Below are 24,782 nucleotides of genomic sequence, written 5' to 3'. Positions count from 1 at the left end.
AAGTTGAGTTTGCTGTCATGCCTCTAAAAACACAGTAAAGGTGGTATGCAATACTCTTTAGAAATAAGAATATAGTTCCTAGAATGCAAGCCAAAGATATACTTTAGAAAATATCTACTTTTAAATTCACTTTTCCAAGTTATAGTTTGGCAGAAAATTTTACATAAATTAATCTTTTAAGCAATAAGATGCAGGCACCAAAATTCATTATACATAATGCCCTTGAAAGAACTTAAAGGGACCAGTAAGTTCGTTCAAAAAACAAACCAACCAGTGACATTTACAAAATGTGTATATTATTGACGCCAAATAAATTTTTCAGAGTCTCTGACCCAAATAGCAACTTCTCCAACCTAAAAAATTGAGAGAAGAAAAAAAAAGGAGCAACATTCATTTCAACAGTGAATTGTGAATCCCGCGATCAGCTCATCTCCTATCTAAAGTGCAGTTTCAAATCAATTTATTGTTTTTCTCTATTGGATATGGCAATACTATCTTACGAAGAAAAGTTTAAACTATTAGGAGAATTTTGTGGTCTTTTCAGTATCCTAGTTGACATGTGTAATCTAAGGAATTATGAACTACTGTAGGCATATGTAAAATTTATAACTGAAATTGAGTGATCAACACAAAAAGGAACGTAATGTTGATGTCAAGTCAATGTATAAGGAATTAAAAACATTAAATAGTTTTCTAAACTCTACTATGAAATTCCTGTTTTAATACTGCAATATATTTACATTTATATTTATATTTATATTATTTATATTTATATTATATTATATTTATATTATTATATTACATTTATATTTATATTTATTAAATTCTAGTAAGAATCTACTAGACACATTTTCAAATATTATCTAGTTCCCCCAATTTTTTTTTAGTTTTTTGTTTCCTTTTTCTCCCCAAAGCCTCCCAGTACATAGTTGTATATTTTTAGTTGTAGGTCCCTCTAGTTGTGGCATGTGGGATGCCACCTCAGCATGGCTTGATGAGCAGTGCCATATCCGTGCCCAGGATTCGAACCAACGAAACACTGGGCCACTGAAGCAGAGCACGTGAACTTAACCACTCAGCCATGAGGTCAGCCCCTCAAGATTTTTTAACTCTTATTATTAACTTTGCCATTATCAGTTGCTGGTGGAGAACATAGCTTCTTGAATGTAATATTTATTAAAAACTTAAGGTCTAGAATGGCATAAGAAAGATGACTGTCAAATCTAGTGATGACTTCTATAAAAAATGAGATATTAGAACTAGTAAGCATTGAAACACTCATAAAAACTTCATTTCCATGAAAGCAAGATGTGCAAATATTTTATAAGAAATTATTATATCCTAGGAACTTTGAGTACATATTTATTGCAATTAAAAATTCAATTTTTCTATGACATGTTCAATTACTTGATCTGTATACCTTATATAGAAAGAATTCGTGTTTGTTCTGTTATTGAAAAATAAATGATTTGTTGAGTTTAATTTTTTAAGTCGAAAAAGAAGCATCTTTTTCAAATTCAAAGATGCTTTATAAGCCAGATGAGCATGAAAATGATCCTCTTCTAGGGGTTATATGACGAAGAGAAATATGTAGTGAAAAAGACAAAGAGGTAGAAGTGGAAAAGGTTACTAGAGAGAAGTTTTAATAAAATTAAACCTATGGGGGATGGCCCAGTGGCTCAGTGGTTAAGTTTGCATATTGTACTTCGGTGGCCTGGGGTTCGCCAGTTTGGATCCCGGGTGTGGACATGGCACCGCTTGGCAAGCCATTGCTGTGGTAGGCATCCCACATGTAAAGTAGAGGAAGATGGGCACCGATGTTAGCTCAGGGCCAGGCTTCCTCAGAAAAAAGAGGAGGATTGGCAGCAGTTAGCTCAGGGCTAATCTTCCTCAAAAAAAAAAAAATTAAACCTATAGAGCCTAATATCAATAACAAGTAGTAGCAATTATTGTAGCCACAACATGCAGATTAAAGGCAATTTAATATAACAAAAGAAAAAGGACTTCAAGTTATGAAACCTAGAAATCAGCCCTGGCTCAAGCACTGTACATTACTTAGCTTGAGTGAGCCTCTCTATTGACTTACCTGTAAAATGAGAATGATAATCCCAACCTTACAAGATAGTGTTAGAATAAAAAAGTAATGCAAGGGCATTAGAAAATGTTACTTATTTGATATATGCATATTTTACATATATTTCACATTATTTTTAAGTGAGTACTTTTTCAAATCCACAAGAATTTGTTCATCTCTTTTTTTCTCCAACTTCCCCCTTCTATAATAAAGGAAATTTCTAAGTTCCTTGAAAATGATGGCAGCATCCCCCTATGGTGGTGGTAATATCGCATCAATTTTTGAGAGAAGAAATAATAACGAGTTCAGAAGTTTATAGACATGCCCTCGAGTTGTGTCTACACAACTTCAGAATATCAGAACAGCTATGAGAATAGTCTGTTAATCCAAAATTTTGCCTTCATCACTCAAAATTTCAAGGGGCTTGCAGCAAAATAATCAGGTGTTTGACTCAAACTCTTAACTCCTTATCAGGTAATTAGATATCATATTATTGATTTTTTTAATGAAAATGACACTAGTGCTTTTACTACAGAAAAAAGACTATTCTGGCTGTTTTCTGGCTTAATGACACTATCATAGAAAACACCCTAAGAACAATTTTTAAAATATTAGAGAAAGGGGATGACATCATCAAGGCAAAGTACCAATGAAACGTACGTCTGCTCTTTAAAAGCTGCTAAACAGTGGCTGACAAAGGTCTTTGGCTTTTGCTGCTTCGAATTTCTAAGAGCTATAAACCACTGTAGATGATGTAACTTTCCTTGTGGATTGTGAACACTTCTAGGGACCAAGCTCTGAACTCACTTCAACCAAAACAGAGCAAGATGCAAAACTGCTGAAGGGATGCTTTGATTTGACAGGAACTCCTGAAGGTGAGTCTGACTACTGAGAAGGAGCAGCAGTGACACGGTGTGTGCCACCACCAGGCGCTTGTTTGTGGGCAGGGATCTAGCGACACCCAGGAGATTGATCCCAAGCATCCCTGCCAGAGTTTTAAAGGCTCAAAGACTGAGGGAAATCTTTAGAAATAACACTTGGATTAGAAGATAGGTTCATCCTTCTAGAGCAAGGTAAGTTCTCACCCAACACCAGCATCTCTCTTAGCTGCCTTTTAAGGTGTCAGATTCCTTACCTCTGTGCTCAACAGCCAACTATACAGATACAAATACAGATTATAGTAAAGGAGATACACCATCAGAGTTCTTGATAATACCAAAATAATCCTAAAAATTCTGTCTCTGTCTTTGGTTTCTGTAACATCTGCAGAAATCTGGAAGACTGGCAGCACCACAGAATTTTGATCTAAGTTTTGGCTTTCTATCCAGATAATCAGTGACTTATAGACCTGCCATTTATCATGGGACCTTGGTCTCACAATTTAGTCCAAGTGAAGGTAGACAAAGGGGATCAGAAAGGTTTTACTGTGCATTGAATGATTTCAAGTTTGGGTTCACAGCAGAGAAACATCTGATAACCTCAGAATGAAGAGAATTGAGAGGCTATGTGTCTAGTCACAGGAATGGCAATGATCATTTCATGGGTAAATCGGCTTACTTCTTAACATCCCATTATTAAACACATATCTGTGTGGTCCAAAGGAATCAGGTGGAGATCTTTTTGGCTCTGGCTCTGGCTCCGGCTCCAAGATTCAGGATGTTCTAGAGAAGTTCCCTGCTATTTTTTATTTCTTATGAGGATGGTAATAAGACCCTACATTGAACTAGTCCTTACAGAAACCTCAAAATCTCCCAGACTATGCTACATATTCTCCCTCTCCCTAGCATATAAGTAAGACATCCTTCCTTCCTTCATTCATGTATTCTGGGACTAGGACAGCTGTTGAGTGTACCACTGTATGCATAAGATATGAGAGACGTGAGCCCCTCCTTCTTGGAGAACGTGAAATAAGAGAAAATATAATTTAAACACCTTAAATCATCAATTACAGTAATTAAAATCCAGAAAGAGAAAGATACACAGGAGACTCCTGATGGAGTTAGGAATACTTTTATGGTCACTGGATTCCCTCACGGGACTAGACTGTCCTGGCTCAAATTGGAGAAATCACAACGCTGCACTAACGTACATACACTTTGTCCTGTGGAGATAATCAGCGGCAGGAAGACAGTATTGTACATGAAGAACTGAAAAAACAAACAAAAAATGATAATCAAGGATTTTATATACTATTATATCATTGCGTAAATCTTGGCTTGATTCTTGTCACAGGACCATAAACCAGCTATGATCTTGTCACTGACCCCCCAGTGAACTCAGGACAAACCGGCAAATAGCTTTTCCCAGGTCAAGGCTCTTATATTGAAAGAACAGCCTTAATGATCCTAGAAGAAAAGATGAAGAGAATTCCACCCAGAACTTCTAGCTAATTCTGTGAATCTACAAAGTTTCTATGGTTGGGGCTACTACTGAATCAAATAAAAATGACATGGGTGAGACTCGGCTTAGCCTATGAGGAGTTCAGATATACTCAGAATTAAAGCTATTGTTACAGACATCAAAAGCACCAACCCTGGTTCCTGAAAACACAGTCATTCTCACTAGTCCACAACATTGGGAGTTAAGCTTAGTGGGGTTGAAAACTTGAGTACTGGAATCAAGTAGACCTGGGACCATCACTTGGCTCTGCCATTTACCAGCTGTGTGACTTTGACAACGTTATCTCTGTGCACTTCAGTTTCTTCACCTTCAATATACAAATAATATTAACAGCTATCTGGTGAAGTTGTTGTCAAGATAAAATGAGGTAATGACTAGAAAGTGATTTGTATGGTGTCTCGTGGTGTTGTCATTACAGGCTAGCTATTATCATCATTGATTTTTCAAAAGCTGTACTGATGACCCTGTGAAAGTCTTACCATAAACAACATGAGTTCTTATTCTGATATAATAGTATATAAAATCCCTGAGGATCATTTTTCCTGCTTTCAGTTCTCTATGTACAATATTTATGTAATTACGTAATCATTGATAAGTACAAGGAGATCTAAATGCTAGCTTTCAGTTCTCTATGTACAATATTTATGTAATTATGTAATCATTGATAAGTTCAAGGAGATCTAAATGCTAACCTCTCTTCTACCTCTGAATCACTGCAAGATAATGGGTCAGTTACCCTTTCTGTGCCTCAGCCACAAGATGGAGTTATTAATAGCTATCTTCCTACCTCCTGCACATTTTAAGAAAATTATATGAGATAGTGGAACATAAATACATTGAAAAAACAGAAAGTTGTCTAAAAAAAGTGTCCCTGAGCTGCTATAAGACATCTAGTCATTCTCCAAGGTTCATGCTCAGGTTATGTCACTCCCTCCTCCCACATGCACAGTGCTCTAAAATGTTCCCTGTTTCCAGGGCCTGAAAGAGAAGCTGAATTGATTCTGGCAAATAAAATCAGGTAAGGTGCTATTCACAGATAAAATGGTATTATATCTGACCCTCTTGATTTATGCCCCTACCCCCCTCCATCTTAGCTCGCATTGTCATTTTAGCTGGGTAAATTTTACCAGGGAAAAAAATTGATTTTATGAATGAGGGTCTTTACAAGGTCCTTCAAATCCTAACACATCTTAGAATGTCTAAGGATGAGCCTGACCCAGATCCAAGCGGAAATTAACAAAACGCATGAGAGTTTCGGTGACTTCCTTTGTGATGATTGTTGGTTGAAGGGAATGTTTATGGGTGTAACAGCAGCTACAAAGCAACTGAAACAAGACCCTGGTTGTTTTAAATTCTCTAGTCTTCCTTTGAGAGTCTATTCTAGCCTAATTCACTCCCAGTAGTCTAGAGAAAGCTCTATATTCAATGTTCAGTCCCTTTTAGTGGTGAGGCCCGAGCAGGGCAGTGCCCAGACCAGAAACGCACATTAGCCTGATCTCCTTTAAGCATAGATTCAGGGAGATGGAGAAAGGATATTTTCCTCATAGAGGAAAACAGTTTGAGATTTGAGCGCTGGATTAGTTAAAGTCAATCTTATAAGTACTGATAAGATGGGCAAATCTTCAGTGACAATGTTTTCTAAACACACAGGAGTTAAGCTGTACCAGGTTTGTAAGAGGAGTGTTTTCCTTCCACGAACCCTTAAGTTACACATTACAAAACCATGTGCTTGGCCTAAATGTAAACATACCCAGGTTGTGTAAAAGACTTATTCACTTATTTATTCATTCAATAAACATTTCTTGGCCACCATACTAGGCATTAGAGGGAGAGGAATAAGATACAGTCCTTATCCTGCAGCAGATTATATATCTATGAAGAAATGACATATATAAAGCAAATTATCATAAAATAGAATAAAAGTTTGTTTTAGAAAGATGTACAAGATATGTACTTGATACTTTACCACATACAAGAACATGAGCATTGTCCAATTGTGATGGTGAGGAGAATCTTTATAAACTCACCAAAGCTAGAAGTCTATTTTGATGCAGTTTCTAAAACTGCTGTTCTTCTCTTGACTCTTGGTTAGAAGCATAGAGAAAGTTTATAAGAGGTATGGGGATGTTGTGCCTATAGCTAAGGGCCAATGTACTTGAAGGCTCAAAGCTTTCTCTGCAACCATAGATCAGTAATGGAGTCACTGTGCTCAGGGCTGCTGAACTGGCACAAGCTGACCTCTTTTCCTCTTGAGGAAGACAACCCTTCCAAGAAAAATGGAGCATCCTTTATATGGGACAATATGACCCCAATGTATACTATAGGTCTTAGAATCAAGACCATCAGGACTTCATACTTGATGGCCAGCATATTATTGTTACACAATGTATAAGTTTAGAGGCTCAGGGGTTATCAGTTCAGCTGGTTCTTGCAAGACAAAAATGAAGTCAAAGTCCTGAGCTCAGCTGCCACACGGGGCAAATTAACTTGGCTCTTATTCATAGTGCTAGGCTTTACAGGTAATCCCAGCCAACTCTCTTGAAAATACGAGCTGACAAACACAAGCAAGAACAGAGAGTGACCTTCCCAGCATAAACTCATCTTCAAAATTATTAAAGCTATAGGAGCTAAAACAGTATCATCACCCTCATCCTAAAGCACACAGCACTTTCTTTCCTAACACATTCTTTTTTCTGTCCTAGAAAACCCAATGTGCCACTTTATGGGGGATGAAAACCAAACCATAGAGATCCAGTTCCACTTTCACCCATTTTCACCCATCTTGGAGGTACAAATGTTTATTTTTGTGGCTTTCCTGCTAATGTATACCGGCAGTCTCATTGGTAATGCGACAATCTTTCTCACTGTCTGGGCAGAGCGTTCACTTCACATTCCCATGTATTTCTTTCTGGCCAACCTGGCGGTTCTGGAGATCTTTTACTCTTCCACTGTTGCCCCTCTGGCTTTGGTCAACCTCCTGACCATGGGGAGAATACCCATCTCTTTCACTGGCTGTGGCACACAGATGTTCTTCTTTGTCTTTCTGGGCAGTGCTGACTGTATCTTCTTAGGGATCATGGCTTATGATGGGTTTGTAGCTATCCGGGATCCTTTGCATTACACCCTCATCATGAGACGGCGGCTGTGTGCCCAGCTGGCTGTGGGAGCCCTTGTCCTTGGTTTCATTGTAGCCTTACAACTGACAGTTCTGATTTTCCATCTGCCATTTTGTGGCCACAATAGAATCACTCACTTCTACTGTGATGTACTCCCTATCTTGCGGTTGGCGTGTGGAGATACTCGAACGCAAGAAACCATGATCTTCATCGCCAGTGTCATCATCCTTACCATTCCCTTTTCCCTGATCTCCATGTCATATTTCTTCATTGTGGTTGCCATTTTGAAGATCCACTCAGCAGAGGGACGGCACAAGGCGTTCACCACCTGCTCTTCTCATCTGACTGTGGTTCTCCTCCAATATGGCTGCTGTAGCCTCATCTATTTACGCCCCAGCTCTAGTTACAACCCAGAAATGGGCCGTGTGGTGTCTGTTGTCTACACCTTTGTCACCCCTGTCTTGAATCCCTTGATCTACAGTATCAGAAACAAGGAGCTGAAAGATGCACTAAGTAAGATAATGAAAAGACATTTACTGAACTAAAAAATGTGAGAGTTTCTGGGGTCATGTAAATGGCAGGAAATACTTCTTCAGAAAATGATAAACTCAGGGATCAGATGACGTAAACGTTTGGGGAATTGGATTTACCTCTTCTGCATGCCCCAGTTCCTATTTCTAGCTCCAAATATAGTGTAGCTCCTGAAAGGAAGACATTGTCATTTAAAATAAGACAGAGTAAACTTCTGATGGGCAAGTATTTCTGTTTTGTTCACTGATCCATCCCCAGTGCCTCACTAAAGTAGATACTCAATACATATTTATTGAATTATGTGATGGCAAAGAACGGTCCTACTTCTTTGTTATCTCCCCACAATGCTATACAGATATTTGTATTTACTGGGCATTCAATAAATATTTGTAGAATAATTGAGTTTCCCTCGAAGAGCAGGAGTGATTCTTCAAGTTTCCACTCATACACTCTTATTGTTCTCTTTCCTATGGACTGAGTCTTGGGAATTGTTTATTGTGAGGCCAATCAGTGTTGAGAAGTTGTAAAAATATGATACATAAATATCTGGCATGTATTGCTATTTTAAAAAGTGTAATTGGTGGTGCTTCAAAATTAGAAACAGGATCTTCCTTCCATTTTCTTCTCATTCCAAATGGGAAATTTCAAGAAGGGGTGAAGGGACTAATGGTTGTTTGGCAGAACTAGTATGAGAACTTCCTTTCTCTGTTCTTGCCAACCAATCTTGTTATGGTTCTACTTTTAAAGTAACACTTTTCCAGTTATAAATATAGTAAATGTCCATTTTTAAAAGTTGGAAAACATCAAAGTAGAAAGAAAGTTGAAAAATCATTTCTAACTCTACCAATTAAAACAAACCTCAGACAATATTTGGGTACTATACACATTATGTATATTATATTATGAGGAGCTTTTATACCATGCTTCATTCTCTAACTTCTGACACAAACATCTGCCATGCTGAAGGAGCCTTCTAAAATATGATTGCCGTAATATATCCATTTATCTTTATTAGCATTTAGGTGTCTACCAATTTTTCACTATTATAAGTATCACCGTGATAAACATCCTTACATATAATTCACTGTGTGTAACTCTCATTACTTCCTTAGGGTTAAAATATTTTAAAGCCCTACTTACACATTAGCAAATCGCATTCCAGAAAGACTACTAATTTATACTCCCACAAACTATTTACAAAAGTACTTGCCGTATAATTTCATGGTCAACACTGGGCTGGTTTGCTTCCTTCCTTCTTTCCTATCTTTCTTCCTTCTTTCCCTCCTTTTTCCCTCTCTCCCACTTCCTTCTCTCTCTCTTTCTTCCTTCCTTTCCTTTTCTTTTTTTTCTTTCTTTCTTATTATTTGTCAATTTGATGGTTTTAAAATGGCAATTATTTATCTTGTTTACATTTATTGATTAAATTGATCTTTTATATATTTTATAGCCATTTAAATTTTTTGTGGATTTTTCTAAGATGCTTAAAGAATTTTAAGATTTATTTTTAAGTCTTTGTATTTTATGTCAATGCTGTCTCTACAATACACGTGGAAAATATTTCAAAAGTTTCCTAATGATTTTATATACATACATATATCTTTACCATTATGGAATTCAGTATTCAAATTTTTGCTTTGTGATTTTTCCATTTTTATAATAAATAAATTCTGAAATCAAACAGACACTATATTCAAGCGTATTTTGTTCTTGCTGCTTTATCTTTAAAATTTCACATGAAACATTTATCGTTCTGGAATTTATTCTGTTGTATGCTGTGTTACAAGGCATTAACTTTTCTCCCAAAATAAGTTATCGATTGCTTCAGCACAATTTTCATATCATGTCTCCTTTTCCCATTGAACTGAGATGTCCTCTGATACATACTAAAGGCACATTTATGCTAAGCTCTGTTTCTTGGCTGCTTACCGTGTTCCATAAATCAGTCTGTATATTCCTGCACTAATACCGCCTTATTTGCATCATTGATATTCTCTAATCATTTATGTCTAAATAGTAGAGTCTATTTATCTTTCCAGAAATTTGCCATGGTAAAAAGGTCTGGAGTTTGCCTTTAAATAGGCTGTGGTGGTTTTAAAATAGGTCCACAAATTCTGTGATACTCCTCCCTTTGCAAGGTGGAAACTAATTCCCCTCCCTTTGAGTGTGGGCTGTACTTAGTAACTTATTTCTAGCAAACAGAATGTGGCAGAAGTGATAACATATGACTTCTGAAACTGGGTCATAAAAGCTATTGCAGCTGCAGCCTCTTCTTCAGATTACTCACTCTGGGAGAAGCTGCCGTGTCCCTATGACAATCAAGAAGCCCCATGGAGAGGTCCACAGGGTGAGGAACTGAGGCTGCCTATAAACAGTCAAGGAGGAACTGATGGCTCTTGCCAACAGCCATGTAAGTGAACCATGTTGGACACAGATCCTCCAACCCCAGGCAAGTCTTCGGATGACTGGAGCCCCAGCTGACATTTTGACTGCAACCTCCTGAAACACTCTGAGCCAGAACCACTCAGCTAAGCAGCTCCTAGATTCCTGACCCTCAAATGCTTTGTGAGATAATAAATGATTTTAGTTTTAAGCTGCTATGTTTTGAGGTAATTTTTTAGATAACTAACACGGGGTGTTAGTGAACACCCCTTCATTGTCTCGGGAGTGATTGGAATGAACACAGCAACCATTGAAAAGCTGAATTTTAGGGAGATTTTATATGCATATAGCCTATACCTCACCATGGAGATCAGGGCACGTCCTTACCAAAGATTTTATAAGCTCCAAAATTACAGCGATTTCCCAAGTCTCCTCCAGTTCTGTTTCATCCTCGTACACCATTATAATAAACACAGGTAGTGCTGGTGGTGGTGACTTTTTAAGGGGAGAAAAATATTTATCTTGTAAGATTTGACTTTTGAGAGGTTTCTTAGCCTATCTTGTCCAAAAAGCCTTGTCTCCTGTTGCTTGGCCCTTGTGGCAGATCGTATTTTCCAAAAATGCCTGCAATGACCTATCTGTTCCCACATGCTCTCTTCAAATTGTGATGGTGACACTCTTCCCATCCAGAGGTGGGGTCCATCTTTCTTCCCCTTGAATCTGGGTGAGTCTGTAACTACAGCAGAAGGGATGCTATGTGACTTTCGAGCTTAGGTCATCAAAGAGGATACACCTCCAACTGGCCCTTCTGGGACATTTGCTCTTGGAACCCAGCCAGCATGTTGTGAAGCAAGTAAGAAACCACAAAGAAAGCACACATGTAAGTGCTCTGGCTGAAAACCCCACTGACGTCTCAGCTGACAACTAGCATCAACTGCCAGATAGTGAGTGACACTTGAGATGATTCCAGCAACCAACCATTGAGTCACTCCCAGCCTTCAAGCAGTACCAGCTGATGCCGCCTGGAGCAGGGATGACCTGTTCCCATTGTCTTAGCCAAATCGCAGATTCATTAGTGAAATAAATCATTATTGTTACTTTAATCCAATAAATTCAGGATGGTTTCTTATGTGCATTAGGTACCTGCAACATCCCAAGTTAATCATCACAGTCCTAAATGTCTTGTGTTTTACATTGTATAAGTATCCTAACTCACTGAATAGGAAAGAAACAAAAGAAAATCATAATGCAGGCATCTCCTCTATCAAAATTTTCCTGTCTTAAATGTCAGCTAATAGGTGAGGGCAGCAAGTGTGCCTGAGTTCTTAAACATCGCTGCACTTTACATCAGGCTTCTGTATGGTTGTTAAGAGAATGCCTTAAGACTTAATAGTGTTCGTGGCATTGTGACTAATCTTCAGACTTTGCTGAACAAGCCTGTCTTCCTCTTGCAAAGTTTTCCCAAAGAAATAGACACAGCCAAGGTCCTCCCCATATAGCAGTCTCAGGGAACAGTCTGAATCTCTCTTTGCTTTGCCCCATTGCCCCAGGAAAAGGCCAGAAACTAGAAGTTGACCTATCCTCCCCCACTTAGGTGTGGGGAAATACAGAAGTCTGACTAATGCAAGAAACACGCTAACGCAAGCCTTAGGCACAGGGGATGCCAAGCTGGACAGGAAGTTAGCAGCTGAGGCTGTTTAAGTTTTTGTAGGATTTCCTCCTTTTCTCCCTACCCTTCTTCTTAGTCCTCCCTCTATCCTACCCCCATTTCTTTAGCATCAGCTATTGTCAGTAGAATGGGCAAGGATATATTTTGAATGAGATGCTGCCACTCAATCCTATTGTGGTGATCCTACACAAGGAACCACAAGAAACCAAAGCAAGGAGATACCAAAGGATACTTGAAGAGCACCTAGGCCTACAAAGTTTAGTGTTTGAAGACATTTCCTATGAATCCGTAAGTAGAGCTAATTTTTTATTTTGCCATTTCTTTTCTAAATAATGGCTTGTGATTAAAAGAAGAACTCAGAAATGTTTGAACAATTACTACTAAGTGCTGAAGTAGATGATGTGGTGAGAATAAAATGCTCAGTAAAAACTATACAGTTTCTGCCCTCAATTACTTATTCTCCCTGGGAAGAGCCCAGGAAGGAGGGCATCATCATCCCTTTCCTGTTCATAGAGATAAATGATGAGGGGAATAGTTCCCTATGCGCCATCCCTGCCCTGCCATACTCAGAGAATCAAAAGGAATAATGGAAGCAATGGTACTGTAAGACACCCCCCCCCTTACCAGTTCAGTAACCCATAAAATGTACAAAACTGGCTTTCTGATTTTATCTTCCAATGTGATGATCTGCCCTGGAAACTAACATATTGCCTCACTTCTAAATTACAGCCAATCAGAAACTAATAGAAGAGGGAGGTCCCTATAATCCATTCTTGATGTCAAGGCCTGGTCAGCACTAGCTGCCCCTTTTGGGATCCATGGGAGGAGGGTGGGCCTGCATGTTCTCTCACTCATTCTTTATACTCCTTTTAATGATCCTTCATAATTTCACCTAGTGAAACCTTCAATTTTTCATCTTTAAATAGTATACAAAACAAATACTTAAATTTTAAAACGTTTTCTCATTATACTACCACCAAAAATGATTTTGGATACACCAATGGCTCATACATAGCACATGCGGTAGGCTGAAAAACGCCCCCCCCCAAAAGGTGTCCGGGTCCTAGTCCCCAGAACTCATGAATATGTTACCATATATGGTATAAGGGATTTTGCAGATGTGATTAAGGGTCCTAAAATGGGGAGATTATCCTGGATTATCCAGGTGCCCCCACTGTTATCACAGAATCTTTATAAGAGGGAGGCAGGAGGGTAGGAGAGAAAAAGGTAACAACAGAGTTTGGAAGATGCTAGGCTGCCGGCTTGAAGATGGGGGATGCGGCCACAAGCTAAGGAATGCAAGCAAATTCTAGAAGCTAAAAAGGTAAGAAAACAAATTCTCTCCTAGAGCTTCCAGAAGGAACATAGTACTGTAACCCATTTTAGACTCTGACCTCCAGAACTACAACAGAAAAAACTTGTGTTGTTTTAAGCCACTAAATTTGTGGTAATTTGTGACAGTAGCAATAGGAAGCTAATATACTACTTAATTTATACCTTAATAAACTACTCAGGCTTTGCTCATGACTTTTTACATGACACAGTCTCAACTTTTTACATAATGGATTCTCAAAAAAGAGGTACTGAATGGAATCCCCTGAAAAAGTTAATATTCAATATAAATAAGTTTGCCAAAGTATAATTTTCAAAAAGTTAAAAACATGACTCTCATTTAAATATATTACGAGCATGTGTCAAAGATTTATCTCATTAATGAGAGAACCAGCAGGATGGTAAAGCTGGTTCAAGAGCATACGAGAAACTATGAACTATACATAGTGAGGGAAAAAAATACCAGAATAAGACTCAAAAGTTAAATATAAAGCCAGTTAATGTCTGGCAGGGCAATAAAACGTTCCCTTTGGGATTATCTTTTCCCAAAATGAAATCACCTCCACTGGGCAAAAGTAATTTGCAATTTACCAAGCTTCTACAAATTAATATCTAACTTTACAGAGTCTGGGACCTCATTAACAGTAAATACTACTTGAAATTTACCTCCTCCTAGAACTTCAAATGAACCTTAAACAAGCTTCTTAGATAAGGGTCTTGTCATAACATCGAAAGGGGACACACTAATCCTTTCTCCTTATTTCCAAATTTTGAATAATTTTTCTAAACAGACTTGCTCCAGTTGTCTATTAGTGAGTAATAAACTACTTGTGGCTTAAAACCACAACCATTTTATCATATGTCATGATGTTACGAGTCAGGATCTCGGGAAAGAGTCAGCTGAGTGATTCTTCTGCTCCACATGGTGCTGAATGGGGTTGGTTGCTCAACGATATTCAGCTCATAGTTGAGCTCATCTGAAGAATCCAAGACAGCTTCATTCACAAGTCTGATGTCTTGACTGGGACGGCTAGCAAGTTAGATACAGCTGGACCACCCTCTCTCTCTCCAAGGAGTTTCAGGGCCTTTTCATGGGATCTCTTCAGCGAGGTAATTAGGTATCTTATATGGACTCCTAATGGCAATCTTCTTAAAGATTAGATGCAGAACTGGCGTAACATCACCTCTCCCATACTCCGTTGAGCAAAGTAGTCGCAGTCCAGTCCATATTCAAGGAGAGGTGGAAATAGAACCCACCTCTTTTTTTTTTGTAAGATTGGCACCTGAGCTAACAACTGTTGCCAATCTTCTTCCTTCTTTTTTCCTTTTTCTCCCCAAATCACCCCAGTGCATAGTTGTATATTTTTAGTTGTGGGTCCTTCTAGTTGTGGCATGTGGGATGCTGCCTCGACATGGCCTAATGAGTGGTGCCATGTTGGTGCCCAGGAAACCCTGGGCCGCCAAAGCAGAGCACGCAAACTTAACCACTCGGCCACAGGGCTGGCCCTAGAAGCCACCTCTTGATGGGAGAACTGCCAAAGAATTTGTGGCCTTGTTTAATCCACCACAAGTTTTACCTTGTAAATTTTTATTTTCATTATATGGCTAGCCCTTTTGTCCTAAGATCTGTTGCACCAAGCATTCCTATAACTTTCTGTTGTAAACTTTCTGTTTAAAGTTCTATAACAACTTTATTAAATACAAGAGGAATGACCTGGGCAGCCCACCACTCTTTTGTCCCCCCCTCTATATCCCTTTGCAAACACTCAAGGACAATGTCTTAAACCAATGGTTCTCAAAGTAGAACCAATAGCATCAGCATCACCTGGGAACTTGTTATAAATGCAATTAATTCTCAGGTCGCACTTCAGACCTACTGAATCTGAAACTCTGAGGACCAGGCCCAGCAGTCTGTTTTAACAAGCACTCTTGATGATGCTGAGAACCACTGATTGAGCGTTTTACACCACTAAATGAAAATTAGTACTGTAAAACTCTAATACCATCTGAAACCAGTCTTGCAAGAAAATACATTTTATGGGTTTTTTCTTTACCATGATTTTTTTTAAAAAGAACATAGAGAGTCTATAAATACCACAGTGGATTATTTACAGCTTCCGGAGAAAGAAAAGACAATGCCAAAGATAGCTTGGTGGCTTTCTCTATTTGATGTCCTCTCCCAGCTGTCTAAATCCTCTCCCGCCTACCTGGCAGGCAGGAACTGACTCTTCTTCCACCTACTCAAGGGACACTCTCTGGAGGTATCATACCTTACCTTTTTTTTTGGTGAGGAAGACTGGCCCTGAGCTAATATCTGTTGCCAGTCTTCCTCTTTTTGCTTGAGGAAGATTGTCACTGAGCTAACATCTATGCCAATCTTCCTCTGTTCCGTATATGGGACTCCTCCTCAACGTGGCTTGATGAGAGATGCATAGGACTGTGCCCAGGATCTGAACCCGAGAACCTCAGGCCACCAAAGCGGAGCACACAGACTTAACCGTGATGCCATCAGGCCAGCCCATACCTTACTTCTAAAGAATCACTTGTGCAAAGAATTTGTACACTCTCCATCTTAATAATGGGGCTATTACACAGCCCAAAAAAATACATTATTCACTCAAAGTGACCCTCATTAATCTCCCTCACAGACAGGCGTTGTGTGAGAAAAAAATGGGTAATTTTGTTGATCCTCTCTAGGACACCTTGTTTTCTATTTCTTTAATTTCTGTTCTTCATTCTTTCTTTCCTTCTACTTTCTTTGAGTTTATCCTATAGTTCATTTATTTTCAGGCTTTCCTATTTTCTTATATAAACTGTATATAAAGTTGTATCCTAAAAGTCTTATGTTGACGTGTTTACCATTCAGTTCTAAATACTCTCTACTTTCCATTGTTTTCTTAAGCAGTCCATGGATCAGAAGTGTGGTGGTTTTTTCTAATTTCTTACTTCTAACATAATGATCAGAAAACATGATCTGCCTCATCAAAAATCAGCACACTCTTCCTCTAAAAGGCCAGATAGTAAATATTTTAGGCTTTGCTGGTCAAACAGTCTCTGTTGTAAGTACTCAACTCTGCTTTTGTTGCCCTAAAGCAACCAAACACAATATGTAAATAAATGAAAGTAGCTGTAATCCTAAAAACTTTCCTTACAAAAACAGGGGATGGCCAGATTTGGCTGTGGGCCATAGTTTGCCAACCCTTGGTCTATCTATATGGCACCCATTCTTTGGTCACTGTTAAGACTCGCTGTTACCTAGTACATGAAGTTTTGTAATGTTCCATGAATGCTTCAAAACCAATTATCATCTTACCCTTGGCCTGCTCCACTTCTTTAAGATTCGTGCGTGGCCCATGTAAACATCTGCTTTTGTTAACTTGTCACAGTAATCAAGAGACTGGATTTTTGGAATCAAACAGACCTCAGCTGCCAGCTTTGCCACTTGCCAAGGGGTGGTTTGGGGTAAATTACTTAATGTCTTTAATCCTCAGGTTCCTGGCTATAGAGAAAATATCACTACCTACCTCATGGGGTTGGTGTGTGAAGAAAAATTCGAAATAATCCATATAAAGCACCTAGGAGAGTGCCAGGCCCACTTCAATCATTATTAGTAGTATTAGTATCATCATGCCATTGAACCACCACTCTGAGGCAGGTATGATGAAACTCAAAAGAAACTAAGGCTCAGACATGTTTAAAGAACTTGCCCAAAATCTGATCGCCAGTGACAAAGCACTGATTCCCACCCAGAACTTCTACTGCCAAATCCAAAGTTTCCAGTACTTGGGCTCTGATTAATCCAGTCACACTAACACGTAAGGAATTCACTGTGTGCTATTCGTAGGCGAGGCTGCATTCTAAGACACCAGGAGAAAGGAGTTGCGAAATGCACAAGAATTAATCCTACACGGCGCAAGTTTAGTCCTTAAGGGGAAAGAGAGAGTTCCGTGAGCTCAACGGGCTGAAAGGGCCTGGGAGGTGCTAGCCGAGCTAACCAACCACCAGATTTCTGGAATCAGGGTATACAGGCTTATAACCCGCACAAACTCTTTTCTGGGCTTGATCCTCTAAGGAAGTGGTGTCACCCAGGGGCGCAGCCAGGCTGGCGCTCCTCAGCCTCGATGACCTGCTGCCCACGCCTGTTGCTGCCCTTTTGGGCTCTCCCGCTCCACGTGCCTGGAACACCTGGCGCCTAAAAATATCACGTGGTTGAACCTCCCGGATTCAACCTCCTGGTTGAAACGTCTTCGGCTTTTTAAAAGAACGGGCGCCGTCATCACTTTGAAATACGTAAATCACAGCCCTGACCTGCCGCTGATTCAGGGGGTGACGTGCAGTTGAAAGTGGCGACAAATTCACCCCCTTTCAAAGACCCCAACTTTTCTTTTTTTTCCCTCCACTCGGCGCATATGGTACACGGTGAGGACCGCCGAGCAGCCCGAAGGCTGCGGTGGATGTTGGATAAATACCCAGGAATCTCCATTTCTCCCAGCCCAGGCTCAGCCTGGGACTCTTCAAAGCCTTATCCTGTGACAATCACAAGGGTTTTCTCCGCCCCGTCGGTGACGGAAAACTCGTGACTCGGCCCTGAGCGCTGGGCGGGCGCAGAGAAGCGGGGGGCGGAGCTGTCGCAAGTCCAGCTCGCGAGGAAGCCCCCGACGGGCAGCGCGTGCGCAGTCTCTCGCCACGGGACCTCCTTCCCGCCGCTGAGACTAGGAAGCCGGACGCCAAATCAGTCCCGGCGCAGCCGCCACCGCCGGGCGCCGAGCGGGGCGGCCGCCCTCCCCGAGGCGCGCCTGCGCACGTCCCCACGCACGCTCAGGCGTACGGCGGCGGCCAGGGGTCGCGAGCCGGTGGAGGACCCGTGCGCGGAGGAGCCCGGAGAGTCAACGCTTCTTCCCTCCCTCCCCATTCCCCTCCCCGCTCCCTCCCCCCCCTCCCCGAGAATGTTCCGCTACGAGGTGAGCTGTTGCGACCGGAAGTGACCCCTCCCTCCCTCCCGCGCCCCTCTGTTTCTCTCACCCCCGGCGTGTGCGTCCCGCGCCCCTTGGGGGGAGGGGGCGGGCGCCGGGACCCGCGCCACCGAGAGGAGAGCGTCGGGCCTGGGGTCGCGGGGGTAATCCGAGGGCTGTGAGCTGCCTTCAGGGGGCGGGACTGACCTATCAGTTGCTGCTGGGGAGAGTTGGCCTCTGTTTTGGGGTGGGGAGGGCCCGTTAAGTGCCATAACCAGACCACCCCCCAACCCCTACCCTGGCGGGAACGTGGAGGGGAGTGCATGGCACCTACCCTGGGGTTCTTCTTGAGGAAGAGTCACCCGGGAAAGCCCAGAGACACGTTTCCCGCCCTGGACCCGGAACCACCTCCCCTCCGCTTACACACACCCATGCAAACAGGCAGCCATCGGAGTCAAGGGGGCCTGGACTTGCCCTTTGACTGGGGCCGGAGACTGTTTACTGAAGAGGGCTCCGGGTTGGGAGGGGGCGTGTCCGGCACAAGTTCCTTCTGGGCGAGTGGACGGAGACGTGGGTTTGGTGACGGTCCCGGGAATGTAGCAACAGTCGAGTGTCCTGACCCTGTCACTAGTTCACTGTTTGACCTTGAACGTCTCATAATCTCCGGACATAAAGTTTCTGGATTTGTGGAATGAAAGGGCTGGTCTAAATGATCCCTAAAAGTCTTTCCAACTTAAAAAAGTGATTTGGTTAAGTGGATCTTTATGATTTGGAAGGGAGTGGCTGCTGGAGGCTGCCTCTGATTTGGAGGCCGTTGCATGCCTGCTTTGTGTAAGTTTGCGAGGGCTTAAGATGGGTAGAGTGGCCCTTTGACCTAAATTTTTGGAATTGCCTGGCTAAGAGGTAGCCATGCAAGGTAGATCGCAAACCTGTGTGCCCAGAGAGTGTGGAATGCCTATGCTGAGTCTGTGAAAATTAGGGACACATACTTGATAGGAATGTTTCAGGACCAAACTGACTTTATGTAAACATGGAGAGAGAAGAAGAGACGCGGTAGGCAGAGTTGCCAAAGAAAACTTGGGAAATACATCAGTTGACTGAAGTGGAAGGGGAAAATATTTAAAATAGAACACACCTAAGTTGTTACAGTGATATCTGATCATTGTTCAGCAAGCCACCATCTTTGCGTAAATTTTTGCTTCATTTGATCCTCACAACAACTCTTTGAGGTAGGTGGTACTGTCCTTGCATTACCACTTAAGAGACTGAGGCTTAGAGCCTAACACAGGGCCTGAGACACAATAGGCGCTCGAGAGGTATTTAATTAATTAATCAGGAAGAATGTGGCTTGCCCAAGTTCGCACCACTTGTAAAAGTGGAGCTAGAACTCGAACTTGCCATGTCACAGTTTTTGGAGAATTGACTTAATTGTGATTGAAAGTTTAGCTTTTGGTTTTGTCACCAAATTTGGGGCTTATAGGAAACAGAAGGGGAGAAGGATGGAAAGTAAAGAGAAAGCTTTAAAAGGGAATTAAAAAATGGTTGAAAAGGTGACATGAATATGGGGAAGATGAGAATTTTGTTGAAAAACATACATAAAACTAGTGTAAAATAATAGTGTTCGTTTTCAGTTGTCATTACTCTTCTAACCACTGATCTGAAAGGAGCCACTGAAGGAAGTTGCAGCCCTAATTTCTTGGTTGCATGAGGAAATGCTATTATTAGATTCTTGATAAATGGAGAAATGGAACGTTTGGGGGAAAAGGTTACATGCCATAAGGACTAGAAAAGAGAAACTGAAGGAAGGAAGATCTTGAAATCTTGCAATGTCAGGGAAATTGGGGGATAGAAAAAATGCCATCTTTACAAGAAGTCATAATGAAGCTATTCTGTTAATTGGGAAGGTAAGATGAACATTTTTAGAACACTTAAAATGAGGTTGTGAACTTCATGAATAGCTAATCTCTTTTCTCTTTTTTTAGTCTTTGGAGGATTGTCCTCTGGATGAAGATGAAGATGCATTTCAGGGCCTGGGAGAGGAAGATGAAGAGATTGATCAATTTAATGATGATACATTTGGGTCAGGTGCAGTTGGTAAGTGGTATCTTCCTTTTATAATGTCATCTTGGTCTCTTGCTCTTTTCGAATGCTCTCTTTTGTAAGTGCTTTGTCTTAGGAGGAGTAACCTCGGTCATTGACTTGGCATTCTATTCCTGTTGTCAATCAGTAATAGTCCAGTCTTCACTGGAAGCATCTACTTTGCCCCCTCTTGGTTTCTTTTTGCCTCAGTTATAAAACCAGGTGTTCTCTAACCCTGACCCTTCCGGCTATATGATCTATGGCTCTACGTTGACAGTATAAGAAATTCACATGGTTAGAGAAGTAGACATTTTACAAAGGTTTAACATAACCCTAGAAGAAGAAAATTTTTATTTGTAGAACATGTAACTTAAGGAAAACTACTGGACTAGGAGAAAACGCAGATTCAGATATGTATGTTTTAAAATTCAGTTAATAGTATGTTGCATGACCCTGCTATTGTCTTATATCTTCAATAAAATAAAAAGCTTTTTATGCCTAGAATTTTGGTGATAGAAAGTCTATATAAGTTAGAAAAGTGCTGTTCATAGATGAAATTTCCCCACCCCTCCATATAGATAAATATTCTAGGATTTGGAAAAGGTTAAAAAGTTAAAGAAACAAACTAAACTTAGCACAGAGTTTAAAATTACTGAGATGGGAAATTTAGGGAGCAAGCTTATATGGTAAAGTTTGAGAATTAGAGATCCTAGAACAAGTATACGAACAAGTTAAAATTAAACTGTACTTTTAAAAGAAATGAATAAGTAAGAGTCAGTGCAAATATTTTTGCATTGACTGTTGGTGTAGAAAAGCAGCAATAACAGTATATAGATTGGAATGTGTAAATATTTATGCTTTCTTTGGAATCACAGCACTTCTGTCTATGCAACAAATAATCAAAGTTAAGTAATAAGAAGAAGAGGAAATTGCAAGATGTTGAATATCAAAAACAAATAAGAGTCTTAAAAGTGTTGTATTAGTTACTGGTTTTGCAGTGATCTAAACAGCTTAAAGTTGTTAAAGCTTAGACTGAGTTGAATGAATTGGCAAAAATGAAAGAGTATACTATTGTCAGTCACAGTTTACAAAATTCAGTAGAGATCTAAAACTTCCAGTATTGGGAGCAGCAGGAGAAGTGTTTAGGGTAGAAGCTAGACTCCTTGCAGAAGGGAACCGAAGACCTTTTGGAGCATAGCCACGGTTTAGGAGATGAGATCATCCAAGAGGATGATATGATCTAAGATGCTGTTCTCTCTCCATGGAGATCACAGGGAAAGGGACGGAGAGTAGAATTACAAAAGCAGGCACGTGATGTGAACAGCAGATTTTATTTGGAAGTTCCTTTGGTAATAACCTATAGAATACAATGGAAGCTACAAACATGGTGTGCTTGTTTCTGGAACTTTTTCCTCTCTTAAAATATTATGCCAAATGTTACCATTTTTTAGCAAATTCCTCAGTATTAAAAAGTAGTTGATGGAATTGATTTATAGGTATTATATTAAGATGAAGCAGCGTAGGAAATGTTCTAGTTCTCAGTTTTGAACCTGGACAGAAGAGGAACAGGCCTGCCTTCTCACTGACTTGCAGAGCTCTGTGGACAGTCTTTTTTTCTGAGTTTCTATGTTCCTCACAAGATGGGGAAAATATTGCCTTAAAAGGATGTTAAAGCGCACAGGAAAAAAATACATGATGGAAAAAAAGAAACATACACACGCATTGAAAAAGCCCTTAGGGTTACACAGTAAAAGAACAGGTAGTAAAAAGTAAAGAGAGTGAATTAGCCTATGTTTGGCCCACTTTGTACGCCAGAGCATAAGGGTGATTAAGAAGGACTTCTTGGTCAACAAAGTTTATAATGGAGAAGAGATTTCCAAATATGAACCCTTTCCTTTGAGAGTATAATATACTAGAAGTGTAAAGTTAAAATCTTAATTCCTCGTAGCATCTTGATATGAATACTATACCGGTTTATAAAAAGAAAATTGCTATGTAAATCAACCTGTGACTTGTTTAATACACTTCTACAGGTAGATACACAGCTGGTGTAGAGAATTTAAACCAGGAGGTAAAATGTCAGACCTTTGACGTATGTTTTGGTTTCATGGTTTTTAACTCAAAGAGTAAGTGACTTGAATAATACCTGTTAGTACAGTAGTTATTTTAAGTCACTGGCTGCAAATGCCCTGATGTCACCCTTCCTTAAGAAACTAGTTCTTCTGCATGGAAAAGTGTTTGTATCATCTTAGAACAATAAATGGGCCACAGTAACCTCAACTTATTCTCTAAAAATAAAAGCTGACACTTACAAGGTGCTTATTATTGTAAATGTTTTACATATACTATTAGTCTTCACAGCAAGCTTGTGAGGTAGATACTATTATTATCCTCATTGTAACAGATGAAGAAGGAAAGTGCCAGCTAGGTTAAGTAACTATAAATACAATCAGTATAGACTACCAGTTATGTTTAAACAGACTTTGGGGAATCTTTGGGAATCTCCTGCCTCCACTTGAAAGGGCTCCCCATTCTTGATACTCCCTTTTATTAATAGTTGCTATAATCTTTAGGGACTGAAATTGCCTTAAAACTAAATCACCTCTACTTCCTTTTCATTTTGTTTTTATTCAGAAATATCCTTGAGACAGACTTCAGAGGAATTACTACAAGTATAAGTTTATAAGAGCAGCCAGGTATTCAGTAACCCACATCAGGGTGTAGATTAATTAGTTGAAAGAAACAGCTAGCTCTTTCCCTCCATTTCTCTGTTATTCTTTTCCCTACCCTTTATCATTTTGGCCAGTGTGGATTGAGGTCAAGCGTTGGCATATCTAAGTAACTGTATTTTTATATCATTTGAACAAGATACAGAGTGAAGTACCCTCTTACAGTAAGGGCATGCCATCTCTGACATACTGCTTCAGGTGATTTTTCACAAGCGCAAGAAAAATCTAAAATGATAGTGGTGTTCCATGGCATAGATTCCTTTGCTTACATGTTTGAAAAAGTAGCAATTCACAAAAGAGCCATACACACAGGATATGGCTGTTTAACCAGTGTTTTTTTTAAAATGTATTATTAAGGACAAATAGACTGTTCATCTGTGGTAGGATCTGGTAAAGTTAGTAAACATGAGTACAGGAAGTGGTGAATGAAAACAACACAAGTTGGAACTCTGCTGCATTAGAATTGATCTATCAGCAAATTAACTTCCTAAATTGGGGAAATAAATGTAAAAGCAACCCCTTAATTCAGGATTGTAGACTCATTTTTTGGCATTGCTGAGTTAGTAAAATGGCAAAAAATGATTTGTCCTTTAAAAACTTGCTCAGCTTACTCTTTCTTAGCAAAGATGATGCAAATATCAATGTCACAATTCATTTTTAATTACACTATTCTTTAAGACTATTTTTTCAGATAACTGATAAATAGTGTAATTTTCATCTAAAGTGGATTTTTTCCTTTACCGCAGTAGTACATTCAGATCTACCACAGTGCCCAAAGACAAGACAGTGGTTCTGATCATACCAAATTATAAATTTTAGAGTCCCACTTTCCTTGCTTTTTGGATCTCTACTGTTATGTGACACAATGTTATATAATAAAAATAGCAAATTTTAACTGTTTATAATTTGACCCTAAAAGACTTAGCCTATTTAAATATTTGCTTAAGATGTTAAGATACATATCATATTCATTACATTATTAATCGTTACATTGAAAATTTGCAGATAATCCAAATTTCCATCAGTAAAGGATGGATTGAATTAGTTTCTCAATAGAATAGAATCTTACATAGGTATTAAAAAGAATGAGATAATATTATCAGTAGTTATATGTTTGTGTTTGTGCAAGAAAAGATGTCCGAGACGTATTGCTTAAATAAAAAGAAGTTAAATGTTACAGTTTGTGTTTTAAAAAACTTAACATAACTGTGGGATTATGAGAAACTTTCACTTTCTGAGTTACATATTTTTGTGATGTTTAAGTTTTTTAACAAATCTGTATTTTCTTTGTAAGCAGAAAAAAGAATAAAGATAATTTTAACAAGTTGCACATGAGCCCCTCAGAAAATTGTCAATAATTGAAACTTTTTTTTTAAGTGGCTACCATTTTTTATACCTTATTATGTAACAGGCGCTTTTTTTTTTTCTTGTCTTGGTGCTTCCTGTTCTTCCATCTTCTTTGTTTTAATGAGATATATAGAAAAATTATATGAGGAGGATTGTCATTGAGGACACGTTTTC

General features: G+C 39.6%; 2 protein-coding genes and 1 long non-coding RNA gene across 5 annotated transcripts in view; 2 read left to right on the top strand and 1 right to left on the bottom strand.

Moving 5' to 3' along the window:
• The window catches only part of LOC138916421 (uncharacterized), a 37,356-nt gene extending 18,473 nt beyond the window's left edge, over nucleotides 1–18,883 (bottom strand). Inside the window, exon 1 of the long non-coding RNA XR_011423660.1 lies at nucleotides 18,788–18,883. This is a non-coding gene — a long non-coding RNA (uncharacterized lncRNA). The remainder of the gene's footprint in view (nucleotides 1–18,787) is intronic.
• Nucleotides 7,185–8,135, top strand: OR10V12 (olfactory receptor family 10 subfamily V member 12). Its single transcript, NM_001391116.1, is given in 1 exon segment — nucleotides 7,185–8,135. A coding segment is annotated over 1 exon segment (951 nt).
• PATL1 (PAT1 homolog 1, processing body mRNA decay factor) overlaps nucleotides 18,104–24,782 on the top strand; it is a 28,956-nt gene continuing 22,277 nt past the window's right edge. The window contains exons 1-2 of one of the 3 annotated variants that reach the window (XM_001498390.7): nucleotides 18,104–18,462; nucleotides 20,436–20,547. In XM_001498390.7, coding sequence (XP_001498440.1) covers nucleotides 18,448–18,462; nucleotides 20,436–20,547 — 127 coding nt within the window. In that variant the 5' untranslated portion in view covers nucleotides 18,104–18,447. Of the gene's footprint in view, nucleotides 18,463–18,499; nucleotides 20,358–20,435; nucleotides 20,548–24,782 lie in introns of those variants that run through there. The other 2 variants (XM_070228747.1, XM_014729585.3) reach the window with 2 other exon arrangements.

This window comes from Equus caballus, chromosome 12 (assembly GCF_041296265.1).
Source record: "Equus caballus isolate H_3958 breed thoroughbred chromosome 12, TB-T2T, whole genome shotgun sequence".
In the NCBI taxonomy this organism is placed as follows: domain Eukaryota; kingdom Metazoa; phylum Chordata; class Mammalia; order Perissodactyla; family Equidae; genus Equus; species Equus caballus.
Note: the sequence above shows the minus strand (reverse complement) of the source record. Positions and strands in the feature narration are given on the sequence as shown.